The sequence below is a fragment of the Simochromis diagramma genome, unplaced genomic scaffold (genome assembly GCF_900408965.1).
Source record: "Simochromis diagramma unplaced genomic scaffold, fSimDia1.1 OVJJ01000344.1, whole genome shotgun sequence".
Classification (NCBI taxonomy): domain Eukaryota; kingdom Metazoa; phylum Chordata; class Actinopteri; order Cichliformes; family Cichlidae; genus Simochromis; species Simochromis diagramma.
The window spans coordinates 3041022-3067519 of NW_024387375.1; the positions used below are offsets into that span (position 1 = coordinate 3041022).

General features: G+C 40.0%; 3 protein-coding genes across 6 annotated transcripts; 2 read left to right on the forward strand and 1 right to left on the reverse strand.

The window, feature by feature from the left end:
* The first annotated feature begins 377 nt into the window (after positions 1 to 377).
* Positions 378 to 10069, forward strand: tlcd1 (TLC domain containing 1). The gene is made up of 4 exons (XM_040008897.1): positions 378 to 1187; positions 2074 to 2156; positions 5472 to 5554; positions 6892 to 10069. Exons 1-4 carry the CDS (start codon positions 982 to 984, stop codon positions 7288 to 7290), a joined length of 771 nt encoding a protein of 256 aa, XP_039864831.1. The 5' UTR covers positions 378 to 981; the 3' UTR covers positions 7291 to 10069.
* A 1329-nt stretch (positions 10070 to 11398) lies between these two features.
* rab34a (RAB34, member RAS oncogene family a) lies at positions 11399 to 22512 on the forward strand. Of its 3 annotated transcripts, none has more exons than XM_040008895.1 (11): positions 11399 to 11607; positions 15906 to 16002; positions 16082 to 16173; positions 16260 to 16328; positions 17310 to 17411; positions 17496 to 17560; positions 17668 to 17719; positions 17811 to 17892; positions 18274 to 18364; positions 19814 to 19921; positions 19992 to 22512. In XM_040008895.1, the coding sequence occupies exons 2-11, from the start codon at positions 15928 to 15930 to the stop codon at positions 20057 to 20059; spliced, it is 804 nt and encodes a 267-aa protein (XP_039864829.1). In that variant the 5' UTR covers positions 11399 to 11607; positions 15906 to 15927; the 3' UTR covers positions 20060 to 22512. The 3 variants fall into 3 exon arrangements, with proteins under 3 accessions (XP_039864829.1, XP_039864826.1, XP_039864830.1); XM_040008892.1 differs by lacking the exon at positions 11399 to 11607 and adding an exon at positions 13736 to 13852; XM_040008896.1 differs by lacking the exon at positions 11399 to 11607 and adding an exon at positions 13736 to 13852 and having other exon boundaries at positions 16263 to 16328.
* On the reverse strand, positions 20620 to 26231 carry zgc:174895 (uncharacterized protein LOC100126024 homolog). 2 transcript variants are annotated; one of them, XM_040008899.1, is made up of 7 exons: positions 26219 to 26231; positions 25978 to 25982; positions 24681 to 24821; positions 24439 to 24532; positions 24041 to 24187; positions 22260 to 22355; positions 20620 to 21053 (listed from the first exon to the last, which is right to left on the reverse strand). In XM_040008899.1, the coding sequence occupies exons 3-7, from the start codon at positions 24801 to 24803 to the stop codon at positions 20911 to 20913; spliced, it is 603 nt and encodes a 200-aa protein (XP_039864833.1). In that variant the 5' UTR covers positions 24804 to 24821; positions 25978 to 25982; positions 26219 to 26231; the 3' UTR covers positions 20620 to 20910. The 2 variants fall into 2 exon arrangements, with proteins under 2 accessions (XP_039864833.1, XP_039864832.1); XM_040008898.1 differs by lacking the exon at positions 26219 to 26231 and having other exon boundaries at positions 25978 to 26022.
* Positions 26232 to 26498: the final 267 nt, after the last annotated feature.

Consider the following 26498-nt stretch of genomic DNA (forward strand, 5'->3'; position numbering starts at 1 on the left):
CGTTAATTTGACAGCTGCGGCTGAACACAGCCGGTAATAATATTACTAACAACTGTTCATGGTGTTATCAGTAAAGAGAAATGCGCACTCTTCAACGAAACCACTGTGAATATAAAAACGACAATGATGTAATAAGCTCTCATATAAGGGACTATTTTAATATTGTGCTTGGATTTTGCTAGAATTGCAATTAGATAATTATTGGTAATATTGATATGTAGCCAACAGATTGGGTTTTTCAGCTTTATTTGCAGCTTTGTACCCAACACACTCATTCACAAATTAAACGCTTTTACGCGCAGCGCGTTATTTACGCACGAAGGAGCGGCGCCTCCTGCATGTCTATGTGCCAAACATTCCTATGCTTATTTTTGTTTTCGACAGCACGAGCACAAATTCACATTTTAGCAGGATCTGTGACCGCGGTGGATCAGTGCTACCGTTCTTCTTGTGAAATCTAATCTCAGCCTCTGGTCTTTCGTTTCTCTGGTTTTAAGGGCGCAGCAGCGACGGCACCACCCACCCCGCTCTCCCTCTCCACCACTCCCCCTTCGTGATCCACAGACAGGCGGGGTGAGAGCGGCGGGACATAACGTTACGAGGCGCAGCGTGAAGACAAACACCGTCGCATTGGAATGAGCTGTAACCGGAATCCCCTCCAAGCCCACCTCTTCAGGCTCCAGACGCTGAAAACGTGAAACGAAAAAAAAAAGGCTGCAGCATCAGTTGGAAATCAGCTCTGCAGAGCTTTGGGGGGAAAAAAGAAAAAGAAGCTTAGGATCATCTCCTGCAGCAGCAGCTGCGTCTCTTTTCTCTGGCCTGGACAACGCTCCCATCTCTTAACGCATATATTCGCTCATCACTGGGGCCGAGGAGACGCTGACAGGGGCGTAAAAAAACAAAACAAAAAACGTCAGGGGGACGAAGGGAGGGAGCTCATTAAGAGCAGGCGCCAAGAGACAGCGGGGTGGGAAGGAGAGTATGGAGGCCCTGCTTCCTGTGCTCAAGAGTCACCCAGGCCCGTCAGTACTGGTGTGCTCTTTGATTTTCAGGTTGGCCTACCAGCTGCTCCAAAGGCTGCCCGTGCCCAAGGTGGTAAAGCAGGATGCCTTCCGCTCCTGGAAGTGGAAGAACCTCTCCGTCTCTATGGTGCACTCAGTGCTGACTGGGATTTGGGCCCTGACCTGGTAAGTGTCCTTCCAACGCACACATCTGCCTGTCCATCCACACTGGGACACCATTGTCTATTGACAATGCACATGATGTGTCGTGTGTAGGGGTGTGTGCGCAACAGTGACAGCCTGTGGCAGCCAGGATGAGAAGGGCATATTCACACAGGGTGAGGGATGGGGGAGAGAATGGCATTTTCAAGTGGGGAGGGAATTGCCACTGTACAGTATGAGACAGACACATACAGCTCTTATTGCTGTTTGTATCATTCATGCACAACTCAGAGGTTTGTAAGGAAAGGAATCATTTCAGCCTCAACCGGCAGGCAGACCCAATGAAGCAACAGACTGCTGATATATCAACTGGAAAAACCTGCTGGCTTAACCGTTCTTGTGAAAGCATTTTGAAAAAGAGTTATGTTGGGCGGGTCTGAGCTCATGACTCATCTTTTAACATTAAGAAATGGGATCAAGGTCAAACTTTGAAGCTGTCAGCTCCATTCAGTTTGCTAAACATGTGACCATTTGAATTTGCAGTCACTTGACTGCTTAAGTGGGTGAAAAAACACGTTTTCCAATTCAAAGTAAGGGGTTTAGCAAACTGCTTTACATATCAGATAAGGTCTACCAGCCATTTATTAACAGTTATTCTTTCGTGGCTTGTTTATTCAAGGAGGGGGAACAGAGGAACCTTTGCTTTTAAAGGTGTTCCCCTTATGCCAAACTTCAAAGAATGATAAAGAATAACAGAGAGGAGCTAGAGATTAAAATGGTAGAACATGAAATAAAAAAAAAACAATAACAGCTGATGTTAATGTCTCTGCTTAGTCAGGCTTTTCTCTCCATGTATGTCTGAGAGAGGCAAATTCAGAGCCATCTATCCATAACATGTATCCTTCTCCAGTGTGGTGGTTTGGCCAGAGACGCTGAGCGACATCTACTCGTACCACACCCCTCTATCCTACCTGCTTGTCTGCGTCTCCACAGGTCAGTAAACACATAATGGATAAAAAAAAGCTAAGGGTACTGCAAAATTGACATATATTTCTTCATAGTTATGCATCCCAGTAGTTGTATACTGGGAAAGTATAGTTATATAGGGCTACTTTTGTCATGGAATCTGATGATGAATCATTTTTCCTGTTAAAAGTTATAAAAATCGTCATATTATATATGTTATTATATCTAACTGTCTAAAGGTCCAATAGAAAAAAAACCCCTCATGTCTGAGAAACTGAAACCAGTAAAATACATTTTTAGTAGTACATTAGTTTTATGTCGATTGCAGCTCCAGTTTAATGTTTGAGAGAAATGTGGGAGAGATGTTGACTGATGAAAAATTCTTCTTTCATTACTTGATCAAACTGCAATTATTTTGGGCACGTAAAATTCCGCTTTGCCTGTCATTAGAGAAGCAGCCAACAGATACTTCTCACCTTTTTCCCAGAAGGGAATCTTTCCAGTTAAATGGGCGGCTCCCCTCAATCACCATGGACACCAAAGATAGTCCCCCCAAGAACTCGTCGATCAGGTCGAGCTCTGCTGTGTGTAGTTTAAACAATGTGTCTCTGCGTTACTACGAAGACACAAATCTGTAAAGATTTACCGTAACTACTGCAAACAGCTATAAGTGCCCCTGAGGCCAGTTACACCAGATACTGGAGGTCATTTTCTTTAACAGAGGGACTTGTTGTGCATCTCCGTAGCTGCAGAGTGCCAGTCATACTATAGTACAAAGGGACCCTTAGTCACTAGAAAACCTCCAGCTGAATGAGGTCGACACAGTTTAATAACTGAACTGTTTAGCTGGCAACTTCTAAAAATGATGATGGCGAGAAACGTTTAACTCTGCTGTCAGATTAGCTCAACACTAATTCAGCACTTAATGTTGCTGTGTCTGAATGACCGTAAATGGATGGAAGGGAAACCCGGCTTTGTGGCCTCAAATATTCTCAAAACTAGCATCTGAGAAATTTATCTTTTAGTGCATGATGTAAGAATTAAATGGGAGCTTTATCTAATAGATTAAGCGATTACTGACGTATTCTTTCAATATTTATGTGCTAAAAGAAGACTGATGCAATTGTCAAGTAACTAAAATATTAGTTTGCTAAACTGTTGTTTACTTCATGTTGTAAAAGATCTTCATAGCAGGAATGATGATTATGCTCATTCTTGTGTTATCTTTTTATGATTGGATACATGGTTTCATAATCACTTGTGTGTTGGGGTGAGGTTAAAGAGAATGTTTACTGTGGTAGGAAAACCAAATATTTTTCTGGTTTGTCAATCCGCTCTTGTCTGATTTACAGCTCCAGTGACCTTGTCATTTCGGGAAATATTAGAGAAAATGTTTGGTTCGTGTAGGTGCAGCAAAGCACGTGTTTGATGAGGTGAGCAGATGTGCCAATCACAATCTGACAGCAGGAGCTCAGCAGATTAAAAAAGAAAAAGAAGTTATCTTGCAGAGCAGCAAAATGTGATCACACAGTGGGGAGAAAAAAAGAGAAGTGTGTGATCCCACTAGTCCCACTCTGTTCAGTAATATTGTAGATATGAATGATGGCATCACATCCAACAGTTTAAAAATTAAGCCAAACTCATGTGTTTGTGCATTAGTGGAGGCAGGTGGAGACATGATATCGATGATCCAGCCACTGCTTGATGTAAATGTGAGCACACACCTTCAGAACTTCATGTAGCCTAGCCTTAAATTGTACATATAGCACTGTGCAAAAGTCTTGAGCCACCCTTCATTTCTTTACATTTTGTATTTTTATATTAAAAAATACAAAATAGATATTAAATATTTTTTAAATTTTATGTTTCATATATTTGTAATGATATTTGGAAAATGGGAAATTATGGATTAAGTGATTTATTAAAACGTGCAAAGATTAATATAAATGACGTTAACTGCATTAACGTGGCAAATCTCCGTTAGCGCGTTAACACGGATCACACAATTTCCAGATGGTGCTGAACGGTGAGCAGTCCAGTTCTTTTCTCCACAGGCAAATGGAGTGGTTTTTTAAGTAGAACATGATCAATGAGAGTTAGATCATAATGATAAACTGAGAGACCTCATCAGTCATAAAGTAGGCCCACTCTAAACCATGTATGGTTTCATCATCCTCTTATCATCAGTCTCTGTGACTGAATGTTGGATACTGACAGGTGGTTGTAGCTGATAGGTGTCTGTTACGGTTAATGGAGAACTGAGTCACTTTGTGGATTTTCAATTATTTCTCATCCAAATATGGTAGGTATCTCTATGCCTCAGAAACAAGGGGCTGGAATTATGATGATGATGATGCGGCTTTGCTTCTTGGGAAGATAGCGTGCCCTCTGCTTTACAATCTAAATGCATTTAAAAGCTAAGACATAAAAAGGTGAAAAACCTGCACAGGACTGTGCGAGAGAGGTCACAACACACATTGATCTGCCATCTCCTGCATAGCAGGGAAAATACTTAATCAACTAGTCTGCTGTGTAGACGTGTATGCTGCTGCTCTGTAGCAGACTGCTGTGATCAGCACATAATTTAATGAAGGCAACCACAGCAGACAGTCGTGCATAATGTGTCCCGCTGCCTTCGGACGGCTGCAGAGATTTATTGAAGTGAAGGAGAATGTGACTCTCACACTTTATGCGGTTGGTCAGCGACAGTTTCACTACAGTGAGGGCTGTAACTAACTATTATTACTACTGAGTGTTCTGCGGCTTATTTTCTCGATGCAGTGAAAAGCCTGCCAGATAGAAGGGAGTGTTTTACAGGGAACAGGCTGAGGCAGATGATCCTTACTTACTTACTTATCTTTACACATGAAAGCCTGACATCTTTACTTTCTTTTTCAGTCGGCAGTTTTAACCTACTGGTTTGCATTCTTTGACATGATAGAAGTCTTTGTATATGAAACATGCTGGTGGAAACTGTATTGAATTGCAGTAAACTGATAAGCTTCGCATGTAATGACAGATACCATTGAAAATATACTATCATATACCCAAAGGTGTCTAGTGACCGTGAGATCAGTATAAGAAACAACTGCTGTGACCTCACATGTAAACACCTTTAAGTGCTCTTCTTCTAACTATGGAACTGGAACAAAATCATTTGAATACAGGGGTCAGTCATGTTTTTCTCACTTTTGGTTGGTGCTAGACTTTAACAAAATTACCCTATTGCAAATTAAACACCCCATATGCAAAATACACCAGGGAAACATTTTCAGGAAAGCTTTTGTTACAGTGAGCAGTAAAACACAGACAAAATCTTAGAATTTTTCTTTTTCCTTACAGGCTACTTTGTGCATGATGCAACTGATATCATCCTCTCGGGACATGCAAAAGGATCGTGGGAATTTTTACTCCATCATGCACTGGTAAGACAATATGCCTGTGACTGTTATGAGTTCTTAACTTGATCGAGGTTTTGTTCTCTGGTTTAGTCAAAAATTTAAGTCAATAATGTTAAATCCAGCCAGCCATTAAAAAGAAGGTAGTGTCAGGGTAACCTGCATACTGTTGAACTACTGGGTTTTCCCAGATATTCTAAGGTTTTATAGAGAATGACCCAAAAAAGAGAGAATATCCAATGAGTGGCAGTTCTCTGGGAGAAAATGTCATGTTGATGTTAGAGATTAGGAGCATGGCCAGACTGCTTTGATATGATAGGAAGGCAATAGTTGCTCAAAGAAACACTTGGTACAACCAAGGTATGCAGAAGAGCATATCCGAGATCACAACACATTGAACCTTGAAGCAGATGGGCTACATCAGCAGAAGACCACACCGGATGAAGCTAAGAACAAGAAAATAAGACTATAATTTGCACAGGTTCACCGAAAGTAGACAACAGAAGATTTGAAAAATGTTGCCTGGATTTCTGCTGCAACATTTGGATGATAGGGTCAAAATGAGGTTATGAAAAAATGGCAACAGCTCAGCCAGCTGGTGGTGTAATGGCATGAGAGATAGTTTCTTGGCACAGTTTGGGCCCCTTGGTACCAGCTAAGCTTAATTTAAACACAACAGCTTACCAGAATTTTGCTACTGACCATATCAGTCCTTTTATGACCACACTGTTCCTGTGCTCTGATGGCTGCTTCCAGTGGGATAACAAGACATATCACAAAGCTCAAATAATCTCAAATTTGTTTATTGAAGACAATAATGAGTTCACTTTACTCAAGCGACCTCCATAGTCACCAAATCTCAATCCAATTGAGCAACTTTGGAATGTGGTGCAATGGGAGATTCTCATCATGTATATGCAGCTGACAAATCTGCAACTGTGTGACGCTGTCAATATCAACCAAAACCTCTAAGGAATGTTTCCAGCACTTTGTTGAATCTATGCCATCAAGAATTAAGGCAGTTCTGTAGGCAAAAGTGGTCTAACTCAGTTTTACCTACCAAAGTGTAAGGTTTGTTTATAATGTACTCTGAACAAAGGATTATTATAGCTGTTAAATTATCTACTGCTTTAAATCCTTTAATATTACCCGGAGATTACTTTTAATGTTGGAAAAATCATGGTTTTCCACTGAGTATAGTACATATTCTTAGATTGAATCTGGACATGCACTGACAAAGTCCCAAAGCAAACAATAAAAGCAATTGAGCTGCAAAGAAAAGCAAACAATGAGATCACAATCCACAAGAGATTAGCTATTAGTACAAACACCTGCACCACCCTCTATGTCTGTCTCGTCCTCAGGTGATTTGGTGTTTCCTGTACGCCCTGTACACTCAGCTCTATGTAGCCGGCGCTGTAATCGCCCTCTTTGTGGAGGTCAACAGCGTCACCCTGCATCTGAGGCTGATGCTGAAGCTGGCGAGTGCTCAGTCTTCCACCTTGTACTACGTCAACAAGCTCACCAACCTGTTCACCTACGTTATGTTTCGCCTCACCACCCAGTTCTACCTCACTTGGTTTATTATCCACAACTACTCCTGGCTGGACCACGGTGGATACTTTCTTGTTTCTATGATGGTGATGAATATTATGATCCTAATTTATTTCTACCGCTTGCTCCGTGCTGACTTCTTCCCACGGAGCTGTGCAGGACAGAATGGGATGCATAATAACAACACCAAAAAGTTTATTAGCGATTGACAGGGGAAAGGTTTACGGGTCTTTTATAGTTTTGTCATTTTGTTACTGACACCGTTTCTCATGACGGCAGGTTTCCTTATCGTGTCTCTCTGCCAAAGAACATACTGCCACAAAAAGTCCAAACCCTGGGGATGTTACCACTATTAGCGTATTTAAAATGGCTTTTTGTATCATAACTTTTACAGAATAAATTGAGGTTTTGTAAAAGACCCTTAGTGGTTTACCTACCAAGAGTCTGGTTAGAATAAACCATAAAACCAGCGTTTTCATACCAGTACAATAAATATGAAGCTACGGCAAGCAGCTGGTTAGCTTAGCCTAGCGTGGAACCAGGAGGGAAACGATTAGCCTGGCTCTGTCCAACAAACAAACAAAAAAGTACTCATGTAAATTAACAAATAGTTGCTTTTTTGTTTTTGTTTTTTAACAGTTGTTGAATTTGAGCAAAAATATTTAATTTGCCAGTATTTTCTCCTCTTTATGTATGCTATGTATGGTAGCCCAGATAGTTTCCAGATGTTAGTGGGGGTTAAATTAATTTTTCAAAAAGTGTTAAACCATTGCTTAAATGTTAAAGTTAAGCATCATGTCAGGTCTAAGATTTTGAGTACTGTATTTTTAATCAAAACTTTGATAAAAGCTGTCAAGCAGATATGAAACTTCATCTAACAGCAGTTAGCTTTGATTTGCATTAAGATTAGAAATAATGTTTTCACACTTGGAATTTCATACAGGTTAAACCAGGGGTCTCAAACTTAAATGAGGTGTGGGCCCCTGCTGGCACTGTCATCTCATCGGAGGGCCACTTTAGTATTCAAGTTGTACAAAAAAAACAAACAAACCAAACTTCAAGGGCCAAGTTGCATTGTATTTCTTCATGTCAATACACGGGCCGCAAGTAGGGGTGACGTGGGCCGCAAGTGGTCCCCTGGGCCGCAAGTTTGAGACCCCTGGGTTAAACAAACAAATCTGCTTGTCAGTAGGTTATAGTTAGTTTAGCCAGTCAGTATTAACTAGATTTATAATTATTAGCTTACAGATATAAGAGTAATTGCAACCTTTTCATGAAACTCACAGCAATCACTTGCATGATGCAGATCTTTAATATTTCAAGCAAAAGTTTGACTTTTAGGTCATTACAATGTCCTTCTTGTTATCTCACAGCTTTGCAGCCTTGAAATGTTTCCAGGGACTTATTTAAGGACATATTTTTTATGCATTATTTAAATTAACTTTAATTTCAAACATTATGTATGAATTCAACAGTCAAACTGGGTAAAAATCTTTAAAAGATTTACAGACTGCTCCAAAATGAGGTTTTTAAAAATATTATTTATTCCTGTTAGATATACTTAAATCACTGTCTTTGCTGTTATAGAATTCATACATTAATTCATATTTTAACAAACATTTGCTGTCTTAGTAAGACCTGATATTACTAAGACAGTAAATGATGATATTTGTTTTGGACATGCACAGCTGTAGGGACCATGGATGAGCAGTTTTATCACACCTGCTTGGGGGATGCATAGCAAGGAGATGCCCTTGCCTTTGCAGTGAAGTCCATGTGGTCATAGCCACTTGGAGGGCAGATGGATGTCTATGCCACATCATGTAAACCCTCTGATGACTAAATACACTAAATGTCACTAAATTAAAAACAGATTCTAGTGTGCCCACCCTTGCAGAAAGTAAAACACCAGAAGAGTGTTGTTGATTTTTTTCATAAGAATCTCCATTGACAAATGCGTAGTTTATCAGAAAAATAAAAAAACTGGAAATTGTATTTTACAGTTGCTAACAACCTTGCTCTGTGTTGCTACATGTTTAACATTTGCATGGGTAGCAGGTTTTTTTTACGTCGGGAAAATCATGATCAGCTTTCCTCTTGCTATTAGGAAATTTCTGATCTTGGACTTTGAATTTTAGCATTCATTTTAATTATATGTGTAAATAGAGTGGACCTCTCCCTTTGTCTTTATGAAGCCATTTGTGGCTGAAGAGATGCTGGACTGTCAAAAGATGGGTGCATAATACACAGTGTTGTCAAACTGAAGTGTAATACACAATAATGTGGGATAATTTATGGTACTCTTGTGGTTGTCATATTAAATCTGTTTGTATTTGACTCAAGTGGAGCTGGATCTTCCTGCCATCTAACAGTAGCTCATTGGAAACTGGGAAAGCCTCCATGGAGAGCAGGCAGCAGCACAATCCCAGACAGATGTATCTTGTTGCTTCTTTTCAAAAATAATACTTTTACAGAAAAGATCTTCTTTTAAAGACCTTGAAACAGAAGATGTGTTCTCTCTTCCTCTTTGTTCCTAAACTGTATATATATGTATAGCACTTTGTACATAATGTCCTTCAGTGTGCATTCCCTTTTGATATATTTTAAAAGAAGTGTCCATAGTTGTTGACCATTAGTGGACTAAAACCATGCCATGAATCATAAGTGCAGTGACATTTGAAAACCTAACAATAAGTACATTTCATTTTCTATTTCAACTGATGCCAAGAAAGTCCAAACAGACCTGGACAGAGTGTCTGAGCTGTGCTACAGTGCCTTTGCCACCGTGCCTTTGTGAATAAGGAGGTATAGATATGCCGCAGAGTGGTGCGTAATATAGAGACAAGCATACAGAAAATCCATGCGACCCTGACCACAACAATGTAAAATATATCTTGTATTTAAACAACAACTGTCTTTTTTTTAGGAACTGTGTATTTTGGATTGTTGAGTGATACCATGAAAATAAAGATTGTATTTAAAATCACACAGGTGATGACGTGTCATTTTGTCTTTTATTGATGAACAGTCAGTCTGAGTTTAAAGGCTTTCTCTGATTCGTGCCTCCTCGTCTCCTCCGTCCCGGCTGTGACCTGGAAAATAATCTTTGTTGACGGATGTCTCACTTCCTAAATCATGTCTGGGTGAGACGCTTGCCAGACGACCTATAAATAACAAAGGATGCACAGGTATATTCTTTGCAGACGTGTTTTTACCTTCATCAAAAAACACTAAGGGATTTTTGTGAGAAAACTAGATTCTGTTTTTATGCCCTTATTGAGGCTTCGCACACAGCTTTAATACACAAACTGCCCTTGCCCCTTTTTATTTCATGTTTTCATTTAGTTTTGTGAAGCTTTCCTCCTTTCCCAATTTTTATCTGTGTGATTGTCCCACTGTGTTATGCAGTGAATTTATTTAAAAATAACACAGGTCTGAGATGATAAAACAAGCAGTAGTTGTGTCACGTGTCATATTTGATTGACATGCTTTATAAATGCCTGTTGCTTGGTCTCCTCTCCTTGACTGCGATCAAATTCAGGGTCACAGGAACCTGCAGCCTACCTCCAGCAGTCATAGGGCAAGAGGCAGGGTCCACCCAGATTGCTAGACTTTTGCAGGGCTAACACACAAAGACTGGATATATACTCACATTCACACCTAAGATCAGTTAACCTGAAATATGTGCTTTTTTGGTAGAGAACCACAGTCACCACTCCACTTCACTTGAGGACAGCACTAACCACCACACTATTGTGCCACCCTCTGTGGTGGGGCTTGGCGCTCCACTCAGTGTAAATGGTCTTCTTACTCTGTTTTAGGCAGGTCATGTAAAAGAGAACAACTGCTAATAATAATAATGACTGTTTTGGTATGGCCGGAATGAATAAACATGAAATATTTGTGGCATTGAGGTTCATTGCTCATATGTGCTCCTTCACCTGGACCTGCTATAACTCCTCTATAAATAAATGATCCTAAAGGGTGCACTGTAGCAGTGAACATAATTAACACAAACTGCATGAATTTACTTGTATCATTTTGTTATGGGTCATAATCTCCGTTCATTTATTCATTAAGATTTTTAATATATGGATTCTTCCTGCGACAACATGATGAGAAGCAAATCTCACATCTGCATTCACCTGTGGGTTTAACATAGCTTGAAGCGATTGAAAACGCAGTGTTAATCACGCTGTCTGGTGGCATGTTGCTGTGATTATGGGACGTGATCGGGTTATCTCATTTCCTAAAACAACAACAACAAAAAACGATCGTCCAGTGCATCCGATGTCAAAGAAGATAATAAAGGAAGCATTGAAGCGCCTTTCCTTAACATTTAGAGAATTCCACCAGCTGACACACAGATACTTCCGGTTCACGTCTCCCATTTTTAGAAAGCATCTAAAGCACATTTGACTATTGGCTGATGTGTCTCTTCCTCGGTTCCTCCGCTTGCATCTCCCGGTGGGCGGGACTAACACCGGAGGGAAGGAATCGAGGGTGCACTCTGAATGAGGAAGGGGGTGAGGCTCAAATATGATACACATTTAACAAACACATTCTTCGGTATTACAGTGCCAGTCTGGGCTTTTCCAGGTGAAGCTTACATGTTGTGGGATACTTGGTGGTTTCTAGTGTTGTAGTATGTGTGTACGTGGTTGTCTAGGTGACCTGTCAAGAAGGGGTGTGGCCGGCAGAGTGAGGAACAGAATCACATAGAAATATGTCAAATAATTGTTTTGTGACCTCCAGAAGATTTTTCTTTGTGTAGGATGTGTTCAGCTGACCCGTGCTGTTGCTCATTATGGATTAGGGAAACGGAGTATGACAGGATAGAAGCAGGTGTTACACGAGCTATAGGCTGATTTCTAACTTCCAGAAATAATAAAGCTATAAAAGGTACAATTCGGTGAATGAATCTAATCAGTGTCATTGTTTTAAAAATAAATCAATGTCTGCTTCCCTTTATGCGACCTAACGTTGACCTAAACACCACAGCCAGTCCACAGGTTTCTCCACAGTAATGCATTTTCATCTAACCTTTAAATAACAAAAAAAAAAAAGAAGTTTTGAATACCTTATACAAAGATATAGATATAGATATAGATAGATCAAGATATAGATCCAGTCTCTGATTTGAATGAATGAATCAAGATATTGCATTCCAATTTATCAAATTTCACTTGCTGAACAACGCTTACCTCAGAAAAATATTATCTTGTCTTCCTCTCCCAGCTTTGCATTATTTCATGTTTCTCCATTCTGAGAGGGGAACACATTAATGCTTTTAGCACACAGCACATAGTTTGTGTGCCAACCTGCACAGAATCAATTTTTGTGTTTACTGATATGTGTTGAACTGTTTGAAAACATTACATGAAACCAAAAAGTAAAACAAAATAAAAACATGTTGAGCACTGCAACCGGAGCTTTATTTACATGTGAACTATGAACATCATAGGGATGAGAAGAATAAAGGGATGTGTTGATAGTGTAAGCGAGCAATGGGATGTCTTTTTTTTATTATTACTGAGCAAACATATCATTGCTGTTGCTGGAAATAATGCATGGCTCATTAAAATGAACCCATTTGACAGTAACTAACCTGCCTGTAAAAGTCATCTGTTTACTAACTGAAAGTTTGCTGACATTTTAAAAAATGATTTCTGGTATGTAAACTGTTGTAAAACGATTGTTAGCTTAGAATCTGTCAAACATAAATCTTATGAATGATATGAAACGATTTTGTGCCAGTGTGTGAATGTGTGTGTGAATGGGTGAATGACTGAATGTAGTGTAAAGCGCTTTGGGGTCCTTAAGGACTAGAAAAGCGCTATACAAATGCAGGCCATTTACCATTTATGATATTAGGCGTTTGTTTATTTTCTGTATAACCGTTCCATACAAATGCAGCCTATTTGCCAATATCAACAAGGATATTAGACACACAAAAATACATAAAAACATCAGCAATAACTTTTTCATCCCTGCCTCATATTTTAATAAGACACGTCGCTGCATCATAAAGACAAATCTAGTATGTGCAAGTTTGTGTATGTATGTAGGCCTGCACTGCTATATGTGACATAATATAATAACGCAAGCAAGTGATTTATGTCTGTTAGAAATTTAACTACTATTTATTGCGCTTACAACTAGACAGATATTCAAAAGAGGGTTATGGCGCCCTCTGTAGCAGAAGAGTCAGTATTGAAGGACAGGAAGTTGTAGTTTTTTTCCTTTGTGGGGAAAAAACTAAGACATTAAAAGTAAGCAATACTCGAGTTACGTGGAATTAGGTGAAAGTGGGTGGTATTATAAAATGGAAATAGAAGATATGTACAGTAGTTTTTGTTTTTGGGCTGTTGTTGTGCATGCAGAAGGATTTCCCGCATCGTGACCTTTAAACATGGTTTCTATTATAGTAAAAAAAATCACATAAGTGTAACAAAGAAAAACAAACAAGCAAAGTTAACAATGTAAGTGACAGAGCCCCTTATATCCGATCATTCCTCTTTCCTCCAGCAGGGGGGCGAGCAGGGAAAAAATGTGGGAGGAAAAACTAAATCCAGGGACCTGAGTCAGCAGCTGCAGCGGTGCCAGTCTGCCGATCCCCACAACTTCCGCTCATCCGTTTCATCTTCACACACATTCATAGTTAACAATGGAGCTGAATTGATTTACAGTGAAGAGCGTCTTTGTTAGAGGACGAATACAAGCAGAACAGAGGAGGAAAGAGGACCGAGCGGACCATCCGGAGACTCTGAGGTATCCCGTAACATCTCCAAACCCGCTGCTGCTTTTCAGGAGTTAACTCTGAGTAACTCCTGCGGTTTTTCTTCTTCTGGGGTAACTTCAGCGCTCCTCCTTCAACTTGATGCTCAGTCTTCAGGTTTCCGCTATATGTTAGACTATATAAAAACAGCGTTCTTCCTCTTTTCGTGAAGCTCTGATGAACAATAGGATTAAATGTGATCCACGCAGTGAGGGGATCAGGGCCGATCACAGTTGTCTGGTTTTACAAACTGTTGCTGTTGTCTACATGGTCGCGTCTATTTCTAGGAAAATAACATTTTAAAGAGGCTGGCTAATTGTGGTACTGTCTATGTCCTGGTAGCCTGGGAAACGAAAACAAACAAACCTGAAAGAAGTTAGAGGAAAAACTGCGTGAGCTGATGTATCCCACATTCAGAAAGCTACGGCTAATTAAGCACTTGTTTTTATTACCTTCTTATCCGAACTTCGGTGCAGACGTGGTCAACAGACAATAAATTGGGGATTTCTAATAATAATCAGCATAATAGTTTTAGTTAACTACAGTTTGTGCTAAAGACTCGAGCCACCTTTGATTTTCTTTATATTTTTCTTCCAAGGTGACTTTTGTTCTTTTTAAGTGGTCTTTCTTAAGCTTTTTCACCCATTTAATCAAATCAAATCACTTTTATTGTCACATCACATGTGCAGGCACACTGGCACAGCACATGCGAGTGAAATTCTTGTGTGCGAGCCCCACAAGCAACAGAGATGTGCCAAACACAACAACACAAACGAGCAAAATACAAGAATGGCCGACCTGAAACTAATAAATATATGTACAATATATAGTGTATGCATTTCTGGATGTGTATACTAAATATTTTCGTGTGTGTGTGTGTGTGTGTGTGTGTATACACATTTTTACAAATTAAATAGTAAAAAAAAAAAAAAAACAATAATAATAATAATAATAATAATAATAATAATAAAATATATGAAATATACAGAGTTGAATATGTGCAAAACAAGTGGCATTTATATACAGTGTGGAGTGCATAATGTTGATAATAATGTTGAGTGCATAATGTTTTCAGTCCAGTCCTTTAATTTCACAGGAATATATTTGTGTTTAAGTCACTCTACGCTGACCTATGACTCATTCAAGCACAAAAAGGCACCTAAATCGAGGGATGAACAAGTGTTGAGTGTACACATAACAGAAACCTTTTTAGCCCTTTGTTATTAGGATTATTTGTTGCCACTTTGTTAGCTGAATCTATGAAAGTTATAAAAAATAACACAGCTTGACAGACAAAAAATAGCAGCCTTGCACCAACCAGGTGATTCTTAAAGAACTATTAGCTGAAAAGTTGCGTATCTCAGGATGGTGTGCCGTGTGTGCTTAAGAAAATCTACGTAGAGCGCAACAGAAGTAGAAGTAAGATATTTACGGCAGATGAACCGAATCTGAAAGTCACCTCCTTAAAAAATAAAAAATATCAATACCTGAGAGAGATCTGTGGTTCACTAAAGAAATAGTCTCAGTGGAAAGGTGGCTGTCAAAAAGAACTGAACTGAAAATCGGTGACAAGCCAGTGGTGTTGGCGATCATATTAAAGCTGATGGAAATACTAACACAGCAACAGAGATTCATTCACAATGTAGTAACATCTTGAAACGCACAATGGAACACCATAGATCATGGCTTCACCTCTCAAGAGCCTGGATCTCAACATTACTGAAGCAGTGTGGGTTCATGTTGACAAAAGAACAGAGTGAAAGGCAGCCAGCACCCAAAGAAAAGCCTTGAATGCTCCAAGAAGCCTAGAGAACTATCCCTAAAGACTACTTAAAGCATTGACAAGAAAACTTCCCTAAGAGAGTTCAGATTGTTGAAAAATAAAGGCGCTTATGCCAAATATTGACTTTAATGCTGGTTAGAATTTGCCTTGTATACTCGGTCAACTAAACCCGTTTCTGTCTCGGTAGATTTTTAGTTTAACTTGGGTGGCTTTAAAGATAAACAGCAGACTGTTTACACCGCTCCCTCTGTCTTTCTGTCCAGCTGCTGTTTTCCTTGAGGCCTCATGTCCGTCCGCATTTCAGCCATGAGCGTCCTTCCTCCTGTTCGACGGGACCGAGTCATCGCTCAGCTCCCTCAGGTAAAATCAGTGACCCCAGTTGCCTGCTTATCTTTCTAGAAAAGTTCACATCTTCACGATCCCGCCCTCCTCTCCTCAGTGTTTCCGAAAAGAGGCAGCCATCCACACTAAAAATGATTTCAACAATAAAGTAAAGACTGCGTGTCAGGAGCAGCGGACCGGCACTGTGGGGTGAGTGCCGCAGTGTGAAGCCGCTGTATGCGATCTGCTTTATGTGGCTCTTATTTACTTGCTGCTGCTTCTCTTATTCTTCTCAGCAGATTTAAAATATCCAAGGTCATCGTGGTGGGGGATCTGGCTGTGGGGAAAACCTGCCTGATTAATAGGTAAACTAAGACACACTCGCTTCATATGTGACTGCGAGGTGAGAGGGAATTTGGGGAAATGAATAACTCAGAGGGAGTTCAAGGAAGCACAATACTTAACCTGTGTTACAGTTGCTTTAGGTTTCATGGTAATCAAAAAAGTATGAAGCAGTTGTTAAAAGCATGAAAAAAAGTTAGAAAACATAAAAATGGGGCATCTATTTCCAGCCCTGATATGCTTTACTGTACTTATGCTTTGTAATGGCTGTTATGGGTGTTTTTGTTGCTGCGTTTGTGACCACAACACCAAAAATAATGCTTGTTAGGAATGTGTTCGCTAGCTTTGGCGTCACCAGATGATAATCTTTGATGGTTTGTGGTCCCGTCACTTCTGCGCATGAGGAAAACACAAGTTTTGGACCACTTAGAGCCTCGCTGCATGCAGTACAACATCTACCACATGTATGGAAGTACACAGTTTGAGACTGTAACGTTTTAAATTACAGTACAACCGTGTCACGTTTTGTCACTTGTAGTTTATTTTTCTGTAATAAGTTCCTTTATGCGTCTGCCATGATCATACATTAGATACTTTGTTTTATTAACAAATGCAGGCAGTGTCGGTTTTATGATCGGGACCTGGGGATCCAGGCCCACCCAGTAAACTCAATGTGCCCCCACAACTTTGGTCAGACTTTATAAAGGACCCCTCATGTCTCTTTGAAACTAAAAACAGGCCATTTATCAGCGTGTGCAGCTAGTTTCGAAGCATGAACCTACTGAAAATTGCTAAACTCCTTTGCCTCTGCAATCTAACACAGATCTTTTTGCACTTTGTGCTAAATTTCTCTGTGCATGTATGGGTGTAAATAAGCATAGCAATTTTCTGTGTTTTTTCTTGAATGCTCCCCTGTCAGAGTTGGTCACCTGTCCAAATGATGTAGTCTGCTGCCGACCGTAAGTGCATATATTTGCAATAGATTTTTTTTTTTTTTTTTTAAGGTTTTGCAAGGATACCTTTGACAAGAACTACAAAGCAACAATCGGTGTTGACTTTGAGATGGAGCGCTTCGAGGTGCTGGGTGTTCCTTTCAGCCTGCAGCTGTAAGTCTGATCCGGAAAATGTAACGCATTAATACAAAAAAGTCACTCTGATTATGCTCGTCAGCCTCTCTCTGTGTGTTAAAGGTGGGACACCGCAGGCCAAGAGAGGTTCAAGTGCATTGCTTCTACATACTACAGAGGAGCCCAGGGTAAGTTTCCATCAGTCTCTCTATTTAAAACACTGTTTACAAGGAATAAAATATCAGTCGCTTTCCCAGCTGCTAACGCAGTAAAATGATCTCTTCTTCTCTTCCAGTTGTGATAATCGTGTTTGATGTAAATGATATTGCCTCTCTGGGCCATGCAAGGTAAATATATAATATAAGAATAATATTTGTGTGCCTTTATCTCATTGTTGTCCCAGCTGGTGGATTTAATGCAGTCTTTTCCCATCTAAAGGCAGTGGCTCGAAGACGCTTTGAAAGAGAACGACCCCACCGCTGTTCAGCTGTTCCTCGTGGGCACCAAGAAGGACCTCAGCGTACGTCTTTTACTGTTTAAAGTGGACGTGCCTGCGGACATTTCTGTTGTATATACTGGAGTCAAATGTGAATTGCTTGGATAGGTGCCAGGAGCACAAAGCGTATCCAAGCTCGAACCTCAGGAATGTTTCTCCTCCTTTACTACACCCTAAAGTGGTTGTGACCGAGGTGGAAATCGCACACAGGAACGTTTCTAAGACATTATGTATTTAAACAGCCGTACTTAAGCTAGCTCGGTTGCTAGGAAGACATCGTTTTTTTATGATTTAGTCAGTAACATGACTGGATATGAAACATAAATGCTTATTTACACAATAAAATAAACAGTTGTGTTTGTTTTCTTATTGCTAATGTGTTGTATGTTCTGGTTTGTCTCACAGTCACCTGCTCAGTATTCCCAGATCGAACAAGATGCCCTCAAACTAGCAAACGAGATCCAAGCTGAGTATTGGGCGGTTTCATCGCTGACAGGTGAGCGTTTGGATTTTAATACAAGTAAAGCGGTTACCTCCAAAAGGTGTTAGATATAAAAAAAAAAATAAATAAAAATAAATAAATAAATAAATAAATAAATAAAAAAAATAATAATAATAATAATAATAATGTCTATAGCTTCAGCCAGAATAGCTTTTTGTTTTTGTTTACACTGTTCCTCAGGGAAAGACGCTGCAGTCGATTGTTCACATGAAAATATTTTGGTAGTAAATGCAAAGTGTTCAGTTCCAGAGTTACCAAATTTGCACCTAAGTCTGTATTACACTGCTTGAATAACAGCTACTGTACTCTAGAAAGAGCAGAAAATGTGTTTGTAGGCTACTTATTACCAGAAAATATTCAGAGAGAACAAAAGCTTTAGCAGTGGCCAAGTCGAATGCACTGGAAAGCTCAGCATCACTAGAAAGCCTGAAAATCCACAGAAGACAACTAAAGTAGATGCTTGCAAACTTTGTCCTCGTTTATGAAAAACAACTTGACAACATCTAACCAGGTCAAGAACACTCGAGGAGTGTGGGTTCATTTCAAGATGGAACCCACTGATTACTCTCAAGAACAAGAAGTCCAGATTAGATTTTGCCAGAAAACATCCAAAACAGCCTGCAGAGCTCTGAAAAATAATCTTCAGACAGCTGAAATCAAGATAAACTTGTACCAGAATGATGATAAGAGACAGGTATGTAGAAACAGAGAAACAGCTCATGATTTGAAGTGTGCCACTTCATCCATCAGACACAGTAGAGGCAGTGTTACGGCATGGGCACGTATGATGACGTGGCTGCTGATAGAAGTTGCAGGATGAATTCTGAAGTGTACAGGGCTTTACTCTGTGCTCAGATTCACCCAAACACCTCACAGTGCAATTGGATAATGAGCCAAAGCATACTGCAGAAGCAAACCATGAGTTTCTGAGTGGTATGTCCTTCAGTACCAGGAGTCCATCGCCTGATCTGAAGGCAGAGACCCTGAAACGAGCACCAACAGAGGGCGGCTGCAGTAAAAGCCTGGAAGAATGAGATCTATGCTTTCAGTCATAGACGGCAAAGGATTTTCATTCAAAAAACAATCCCTGTATTTAAAGTCATGTTGGTTTGTCAGGTAGCTTTTGATTCTCTGAAAACAAGTGGCTTTGAATAGGTTCACTGTCATTCATGGACAGTTGATGCATAGTTTTTAAAACCACCTAAATAAAAGCTAAAGGTCTACATTTGACTGTCATTTTGATTGTTTGATTTAAATCCCACGATGCACAGAGACAAAACTACAGAAAAAAATAAAAAGATTTACTTGTCCAAAGCTTATTGAGCTAGCTTTAGTTTCTTTATAGACCTCCAGTGCTTCTCCTTAAGTCTGTTTAAATATAAAGTCCCCCAGCAGTAGTTTTCACACAGGCCCTGACAGATGCTCTCTGTGTATCTGCTGCAGGGGAAAACGTGAGAGAGTTTTTCTTTCGGGTTGCATCATTAGCGTTTGAGACCAACGTTCTTGCTGAGCTGGAGAAAAGCGGATCGAGGCAAATCGGAGATGTTGTCAGTGAGTATCCAGACAATCCCAAATCACAAAAGTAGTTGTCGCACGCTTTAAAACTAAGCTTTGCTTTCAGGGATTAACAGCAATTCTAACAATCTGTACGCTGCATCGAAGAAGAAACAGTCCAACTGCTGTCAGTAAGGATGGAAGCGAGAGGTTAAAATCGATGGTACGGACTGAAAGCGAGGAGTTTTCTGAGTGGAAAATGACCACGGCTGCCGTCCAGCTCAGCGGGAAGGATTTCTGTGGTCGGGGAGGGAGGAGGGATTCAGATGTTCCCCTTCCTGACATGTTTTAATTTCAGTTTTTCCTGGCCTAGAAAGCTTTTTCCTCCACGGGATGTGTGTGCAGATTCTTGTGGAGTGACACAGGAATTACACACAAAATGTTCCCGTCCTGCCAGAAAATGCCAGAGTCTCGTTTCACTTAGGGCTTCAATTCAATCTTAAATCTTGTTGCTGCTGTAGTTTATTTTAACAGTCATATTCTGCTTGTGTTGAATTTGTTTTTTTGGCTCTTTTTGTTTTTTTTCCTTTTTTCATTGCATTTAAGTGACCAGTTATATTTGTTAGAGGCTAAAAAGAAAATTTGTTCTTGTTTTTATATCTTGTTCATCATTTTCTCAGTTTATCCATCGCACGCTGAGGTCCCAGACCAAAGACTGGGAGCCATATTTGTAATGAAGATACTTGAAAGGTATATTTTTTCTGTTTACAATCAGATTTATCACAGACTTTTATGGTCAGTATCAAAACTAATGTGGTTTTCATATTTTTCGTTTTCCCATGGTGAGCTTTACATGTTGTTAGGACATTAAACAATAGAATAGAAATTGTTTCGGTTATTTAAAATAGAACTAAATCTAAAAAAAAAAAAGCCAGCTATTCTATGAGTTCACTGTATTTCTTAAAAAATATATCTATACATGTATTATAAAATTTCTCTGTGCTTTGCCTTCTTTGCTGAACCTTTAAGGAATCACGTTAACTTGTTCAGTTGTTGAAGCTTTTGAAGGAGTCGAGGTATTTTCCATCAATTTGGCTCTGCAGCTCTTCGGGTATGCAGTGAGAGAATTTGTAGTTTTCCTTAATCCACCTTCCTCCTTCGGTGTTCTCGATGGCCACAGCTGCGACGCCTGCAGAGTGAGATGTTTACAATCAAGTGTTGGGAGTCATTCGGTTATTATATAATACATTACTTTGCAAAAGTCTTGAACAACCCCTTGCTTCTTTATGTTTTGCTTCCAAGCGCACTGACCTCCGTTTTTAAACCAGTCAGTAGTTCTCCAGGCTTTTCTGGAAATCTTTCAAAGTTTTTCTTTGGCTGCTTTCCCCCCCCATTCTCAGTACAGCCATTGTACCTGACCATTTTCATAGGAATGTTTATGCATTTGTGATGTCACTTAAACTTGGCCTATGAATAATTCTAAGGGTAAAAAGGGGATAAACCAGTGTTTTGTCTAGGAACGCATCAGAAAAGCAGCCTGCCACAAAAACAGTGATTTATTTCAATTTCTTTAGTGGAATCTGCCAAACATAACATTCAAACAGGCTTTATAAAAAAAAAAAAAAAAAAAAAGTACTTTTGCACCAACACAGTGACTGCCAAAGAGCTATTTGCTGAAAAGCTAGCATATCTTGGAAAAGTGTGTCCCTTTGACCAAACTGGAAAAGTAGGGCACAAAAGAAAAAGTGGTTGATTTAAAAACGTTTTAAAGTAGATAAGCAGTATCTGAAAGTGTCCTCAAGTCCTATGTCCGTAAGAAACAAACAAATCCAACAAAGATCTGATGCAGGACTTGAGAGATGCATCTGGCCCTTCAGATACATCTCCTGTTTACTGAAGCCTCATCAGAAATGGTCTCAGTGGAAGAAACTATTCTTGAGGATGGGAAATGGAGTGAAAAGGCTGAAGAATGCCAAATTATACAAGGATTGGACTGAAAATCAGTGGCTAATGCCCTGTGGAAGATGGATCTGGCTTCATTTCTTCATTTTTTTTTTTTTTTTTGACAAAACAGCGCAGTAAAAGCATACCTAGTTAGAAAAACACACAGTCATGGTTGATTATTTCCATAACGTGGGGTCGTATTGACAGAGAACAGAGCAAAATGCAGCCAACATCCACAGAAGAACTTAAATGTTCATCAAAAATCCTAGAAAACTATTCCTGAAGACTACTTTAAGGATTTAGAAGAAACTCAGTTTTTGCCTAATATCCTTGATTTCCACATTCCAATGAATTTTTGCATCCTTTTTTACGTTTTCCTAACAAAATATAAAGAAGGGTAATTCAAGACTTTTGCACAGCACTGTAACTGTTAACTTATTGACTGACACACCTACAACTGTGGCTCCCAGTTTCTCTACCAGCTGAATGGCAGCCTTCATTGTGCCTCCAGTCTCTATCCACTGGTCCACTAACAACACCCTCGAACCTGCGGCGGGGACACACATGTCGACTGTTAATGTCTCCTTCAGTCTTTCTTCTTTAACTCTTTTTGTTTACGAGGACAAGTATTAAAAGAAAATGGTACATCTTGTGTTTTTGAAAGAAACAAAAACAAATGCTGACAATAAACAGTTATATTTTAATGCATAAGTTTCCCATTAATGTTGTTCTAGGGGCTTCTAGTATTTTGTTTTCAAATCTCAGATTAAGAGAATACTCATTTCCCTAACGTTGTGGCTCTCCATTCACCTGTTTATACACAGTCACACCAGACTGTGTTTGTGCTGGAGAGGATGTAGAAAGTAGAAATTGTAGGAATTTGTGAGACTTGATTCTTCTTTAAATGTACGTATTGCAAATTGATGTTTAAAAATGAATCCAGGCTGTCAACAGAATCTGAAGAACCAACATCTGTGGTTTCATGTCCTAAACTGGCCTACGCATGTTATGCAATACTAGATTGTACCAGGAGATGGTGCAGTGACCCAGGCAGGACCTTCAGAAGACATTCCTCTACAGCAGGGGTGTCGGACTCCAGGCCTCGAGGGCCGGTGTCCTGCAGGTTTTAGATCTCACCCTGGGTCAACACACCTGAATAAAATGATTAGCTAATTACCAGGCCTCTGGAGAACTTCAAGACATGTTGAGGTCATTTAGCCATTTAAATCAGCTGTGTAGGATCATGGACACATCTAAAACCTGCAGGACACCGGCCCTCGAGGCCTGGAGTTCGACACATGTGCTCTACAGGAAATAAAGCATCTTAGTCAGGTGTTGAGCTACTTGAACAGCTTCAGTGTTTCTTGGCAGTTTTAATGAAGCTTTCCCCTCATTCAGTGTTATGATGAATTCTGACACATTATCCAAAATCTTCCATCTGTAATATGTGAAGGCCATAGCATGTGGCTCACATCGTTTTTAGCTGTTCAATGATCTGTCATTGTCATTGTGTCATCCTGCCAGACATCATTCCTGTCAGGAAATGTTTAATCATTGGATGATTTAGGGTAGGGGTGGAGAACTCCAAGCCTCCTGCAGGTTTGAGATGTGTCCATGATCCAACACTGCTGATTGAAATGGCAAAATTACCTCTTCAGCATGTCTTGAAGTTCTCCAGAAGCCTGGTAATGAACTAATCATTTCATTCAGGTGTGTTGACCCAGGGTGAGATCTAAAACCTGCAGGACACCGGCCCCTGAGGCCTGGAGTTGGACACCCCTGATTTAGGGCATATTTTCATTGATTTACAATGAAACAAACATTCAGGACTGTGCTATTCTCTGCGTGCTCGTTACACACACACGTTCGCCCTGTCGTTGAGAATATTGTGAAGGATAACTCATCTGATCACTTTTTCTACGTCTCTCTGGACAAAGGCCTTTACACCAGTTTTATAGTTTTCTGCATTCATCTTTGTTATGACAGCTGGTATTTGTTCAATATCAGTTGCTTCAGCTGACAACAGATGGTGCTGTGCTAGAAGAAAGACAGGGGAGTTTGGAGAAAGAAAGACTGGGCTTTGACAAAATAAATAATTAAATGATTCTGTCATATTTTTAGAAATGTAAGAGCTGAAATCAGTCATTTATCAACATTCTCATCCACAAACTGCCCAAACATCTTTCTCAGTAAATTATATAACAGGGTTTAAGGGTAAAAAGAAATATTAACCTGGTCTTAGCACATCCAGTCTTACTTCCATAGTCTTTTCCCTGCCTGTGTAGTCGGTGTAGCTTTGGCCTTGGGTGGGGACACATAGGTGACCTGCTTTGCGAACAGCCAGGAAACCTTTTCCAAGAGTGGTGGCAACAGAAGCCCCTGAAAAGACAACATCAGTAACGTTCATTCACACTGACAGAGCGAGAAAAGAAGCTTCACATTGCCATGCCATGTGTGAGAGGCAGAGTTTTTCTAAATTTAGTATCTTTGCCTGAAGGGTCAGGTTTCCTGACCTACGTAACGTACACACTGACAACGTCTTAAAATAAAAAAAAAAATACTCTTGAGTTTAGTTTCTCTGAACTCGCCCTGTATTTTACCTCTAAACGTGAAGTTCTTTGCTTTCTTACCAAGAATGAATCCCATTGCATCCATGCCAGCAACCAAGTCAATGTTGTCACTTTGGAAAGGACTGAGAAGGTCTTTGGCACAGTCTGCAAGAGCCTGGATCGAGTGCAAAGAGGAAAAAAAGCATAAAATGATGAATGTGCACATGATAAGAGACAGACTGCATGTGTATTTGTGCAGTTAGAGGTGGGGTTTGTCATGCTCAGCGAATAGTTTTAGCAACATTTCTTTTCTCTCGGCATACCTGGGAGTTGCAGTAAAGTCTGGACGGGTCCAGCCAGGCGAACTCTGGACCTTTTGTGTTTGGAGCCATTAAAGAAAGGTACCATCCTTTATGCCTGTCGCCTGGAACTGCAAACACATCCATTTGGAGAACAGCTCTTGACTGCACTGACAAGAGGCACAAACAGGGGTGAACGGACTGAACTGTGAATGAGAGTCTTCTGTATCAGGTTCCAGGGGGGGTGAATAATGGGTGGGAGCTGGCTGTTAATTATACTGAACTAAGTTACAGTTTCTCTCTGCAGTTTGCACCAGATTTCTTGTTCAAAGTTTACCAGTCATTCATTAAACAGTCTTAGCCTCATCAAACAAAACCTTATATGAGGTATATGTCACAAAATAAACACTTATTTTTCCTCTTTCTTTGCATTTTCTTTTAGTACTTTGGGACCATTAAAGACTCACACCAGTGTTTAGCCTGCTTGAGTTTACTTTTATTTGATTTTTGTACTGTGGTTAAATGACGTCAAATCAAACCTGTAAGAACAACAAAACATTTAAGATGACGTTGTATCAGTGTCTTTGAGGCAGAAAGGTGCAGTCCTTTAACAGATCATCTATCTGCCCTTCCAACCATAAATGCATAATTTAAAACAAACTATTTTTTAATGAGTCAGTCTGAACTTCGCATGTGACGAAACAAAGAGCAATTGTCACAGTTTTGTTTTTTGAATATGTTCAGTCTCTGCACTAAACACTCCAGTCACCTGACCATAACTGAATACACATCCTATAAAAATCCCTCCCTCATGAATGCCTCAGGTTGTTATTGCAAATACCGCTCAGAGCTGATGTCTTTAGAGGAATCAGTGTCTGAATAAGCTCAGGTTGAGATCACGCTCACTGCAGGAGAAACACGACCCTGGATCGCGCTGTATTCACAGGATATTTCCAGCTTTCAGACTGGGAAGCTTCTTACTGTTATTAAATAAACGCATATCTGAAATTTCAAGTTCAAGCTGAGCTCAAGAATGAGCGATGAACTGTCTTTCAGCAGTAACTGCACTTTCCCACAGTCTGGTTTGTGTGCATCTTGAAGCACATGGCTGTGTAGTAAATGTTGCTCTGCAATGATTACATGCTTTATTTCTGACACCATGAATGTGTTCAGATATAAAGGTGTTATGAAGGAAGGAAGGCTCAGGGTTTAAGTAGTCATCATCATGGGCTCATCCGATTAGAATGAGAATAAGCGGTCATCAATCATTCACAGGGTTCTCCTTTTATTCTCAAAATCAAAACCCCAACCAGAACCTCACCTCTGCTGCCCCTCCCCGTGTGGGAGTGAAGAAAGAGTGAGCTGAAAGTAAATGCAGTCCTTATATAACGTGTGACAGGTGAGTGCAATTAAGGACAAGCACCACACCCAATCAAAGGTGAGAGAACTAAACAAGGTGCATCTGGTGAAGTGAGTGGGTGTGCTGGGATGTGCTAAAAGGTGGGTCTTTACAACAGCCGCTCCCATATTTCTAGTGAGAAATATGTTGATATGATCAGAACCAGATCTCACACTGAACTCTGTCGTAATGATCATGGATTTATTCATTTAGCTCCATGTTAGTGCTAAATGCTCTGCTTACTGTATTTTCACCAGCTACTATGACTTTCTGTCTGTCTGCCATTTGGTGCTGGACAGGTAGAATACATTGATTTTAGCATCTGAAGGCTGTCTGCTAATGCACCTGAATAAATTTCATTTGCTTTCAAGGTCAATGGTAATTTAATGATGCAATTCAGCCATCTAGTACTTGCTGGCTGTCTTGCCAAGATTTACTGTTAG

What these genes read in the sequence shown, in the direction of transcription:
- tlcd1 (XM_040008897.1), top strand. Translation starts at nt 982, where the DNA reads ATGGAGGCCCTGCTTCCTGTGCTCAAGAGTCACCCAGGCCCGTCAGTA. An exon ending in GGGATTTGGGCCCTGACCTG is followed by an intron (nt 1,188 to 2,073) that starts GTAAGTGTCCTT and finishes ATCCTTCTCCAG; the next exon opens with TGTGGTGGTTTGGCCAGAGA. An exon ending in TTTTACTCCATCATGCACTG is followed by an intron (nt 5,555 to 6,891) that starts GTAAGACAATAT and finishes TCTCGTCCTCAG; the next exon opens with GTGATTTGGTGTTTCCTGTA.
- rab34a (XM_040008895.1), top strand. Translation starts at nt 15,928, where the DNA reads ATGTCCGTCCGCATTTCAGCCATGAGCGTCCTTCCTCCTGTTCGACGG. An exon ending in TCATCGCTCAGCTCCCTCAG is followed by an intron (nt 16,003 to 16,081) that starts GTAAAATCAGTG and finishes TCCTCTCCTCAG; the next exon opens with TGTTTCCGAAAAGAGGCAGC. An exon ending in CAGCGGACCGGCACTGTGGG is followed by an intron (nt 16,174 to 16,259) that starts GTGAGTGCCGCA and finishes TATTCTTCTCAG; the next exon opens with CAGATTTAAAATATCCAAGG.
- zgc:174895 (XM_040008899.1), bottom strand. Translation starts at nt 24,803, where the DNA reads ATGGATGTGTTTGCAGTTCCAGGCGACAGGCATAAAGGATGGTACCTT. An exon ending in TGCAATGGGATTCATTCTTG is followed by an intron (nt 24,188 to 24,438) that starts GTAAGAAAGCAA and finishes TTGTCTTTTCAG; the next exon opens with GGGCTTCTGTTGCCACCACT. An exon ending in ACTGGGAGCCACAGTTGTAG is followed by an intron (nt 21,054 to 22,259) that starts GTGTGTCAGTCA and finishes CTCACTCTGCAG; the next exon opens with GCGTCGCAGCTGTGGCCATC.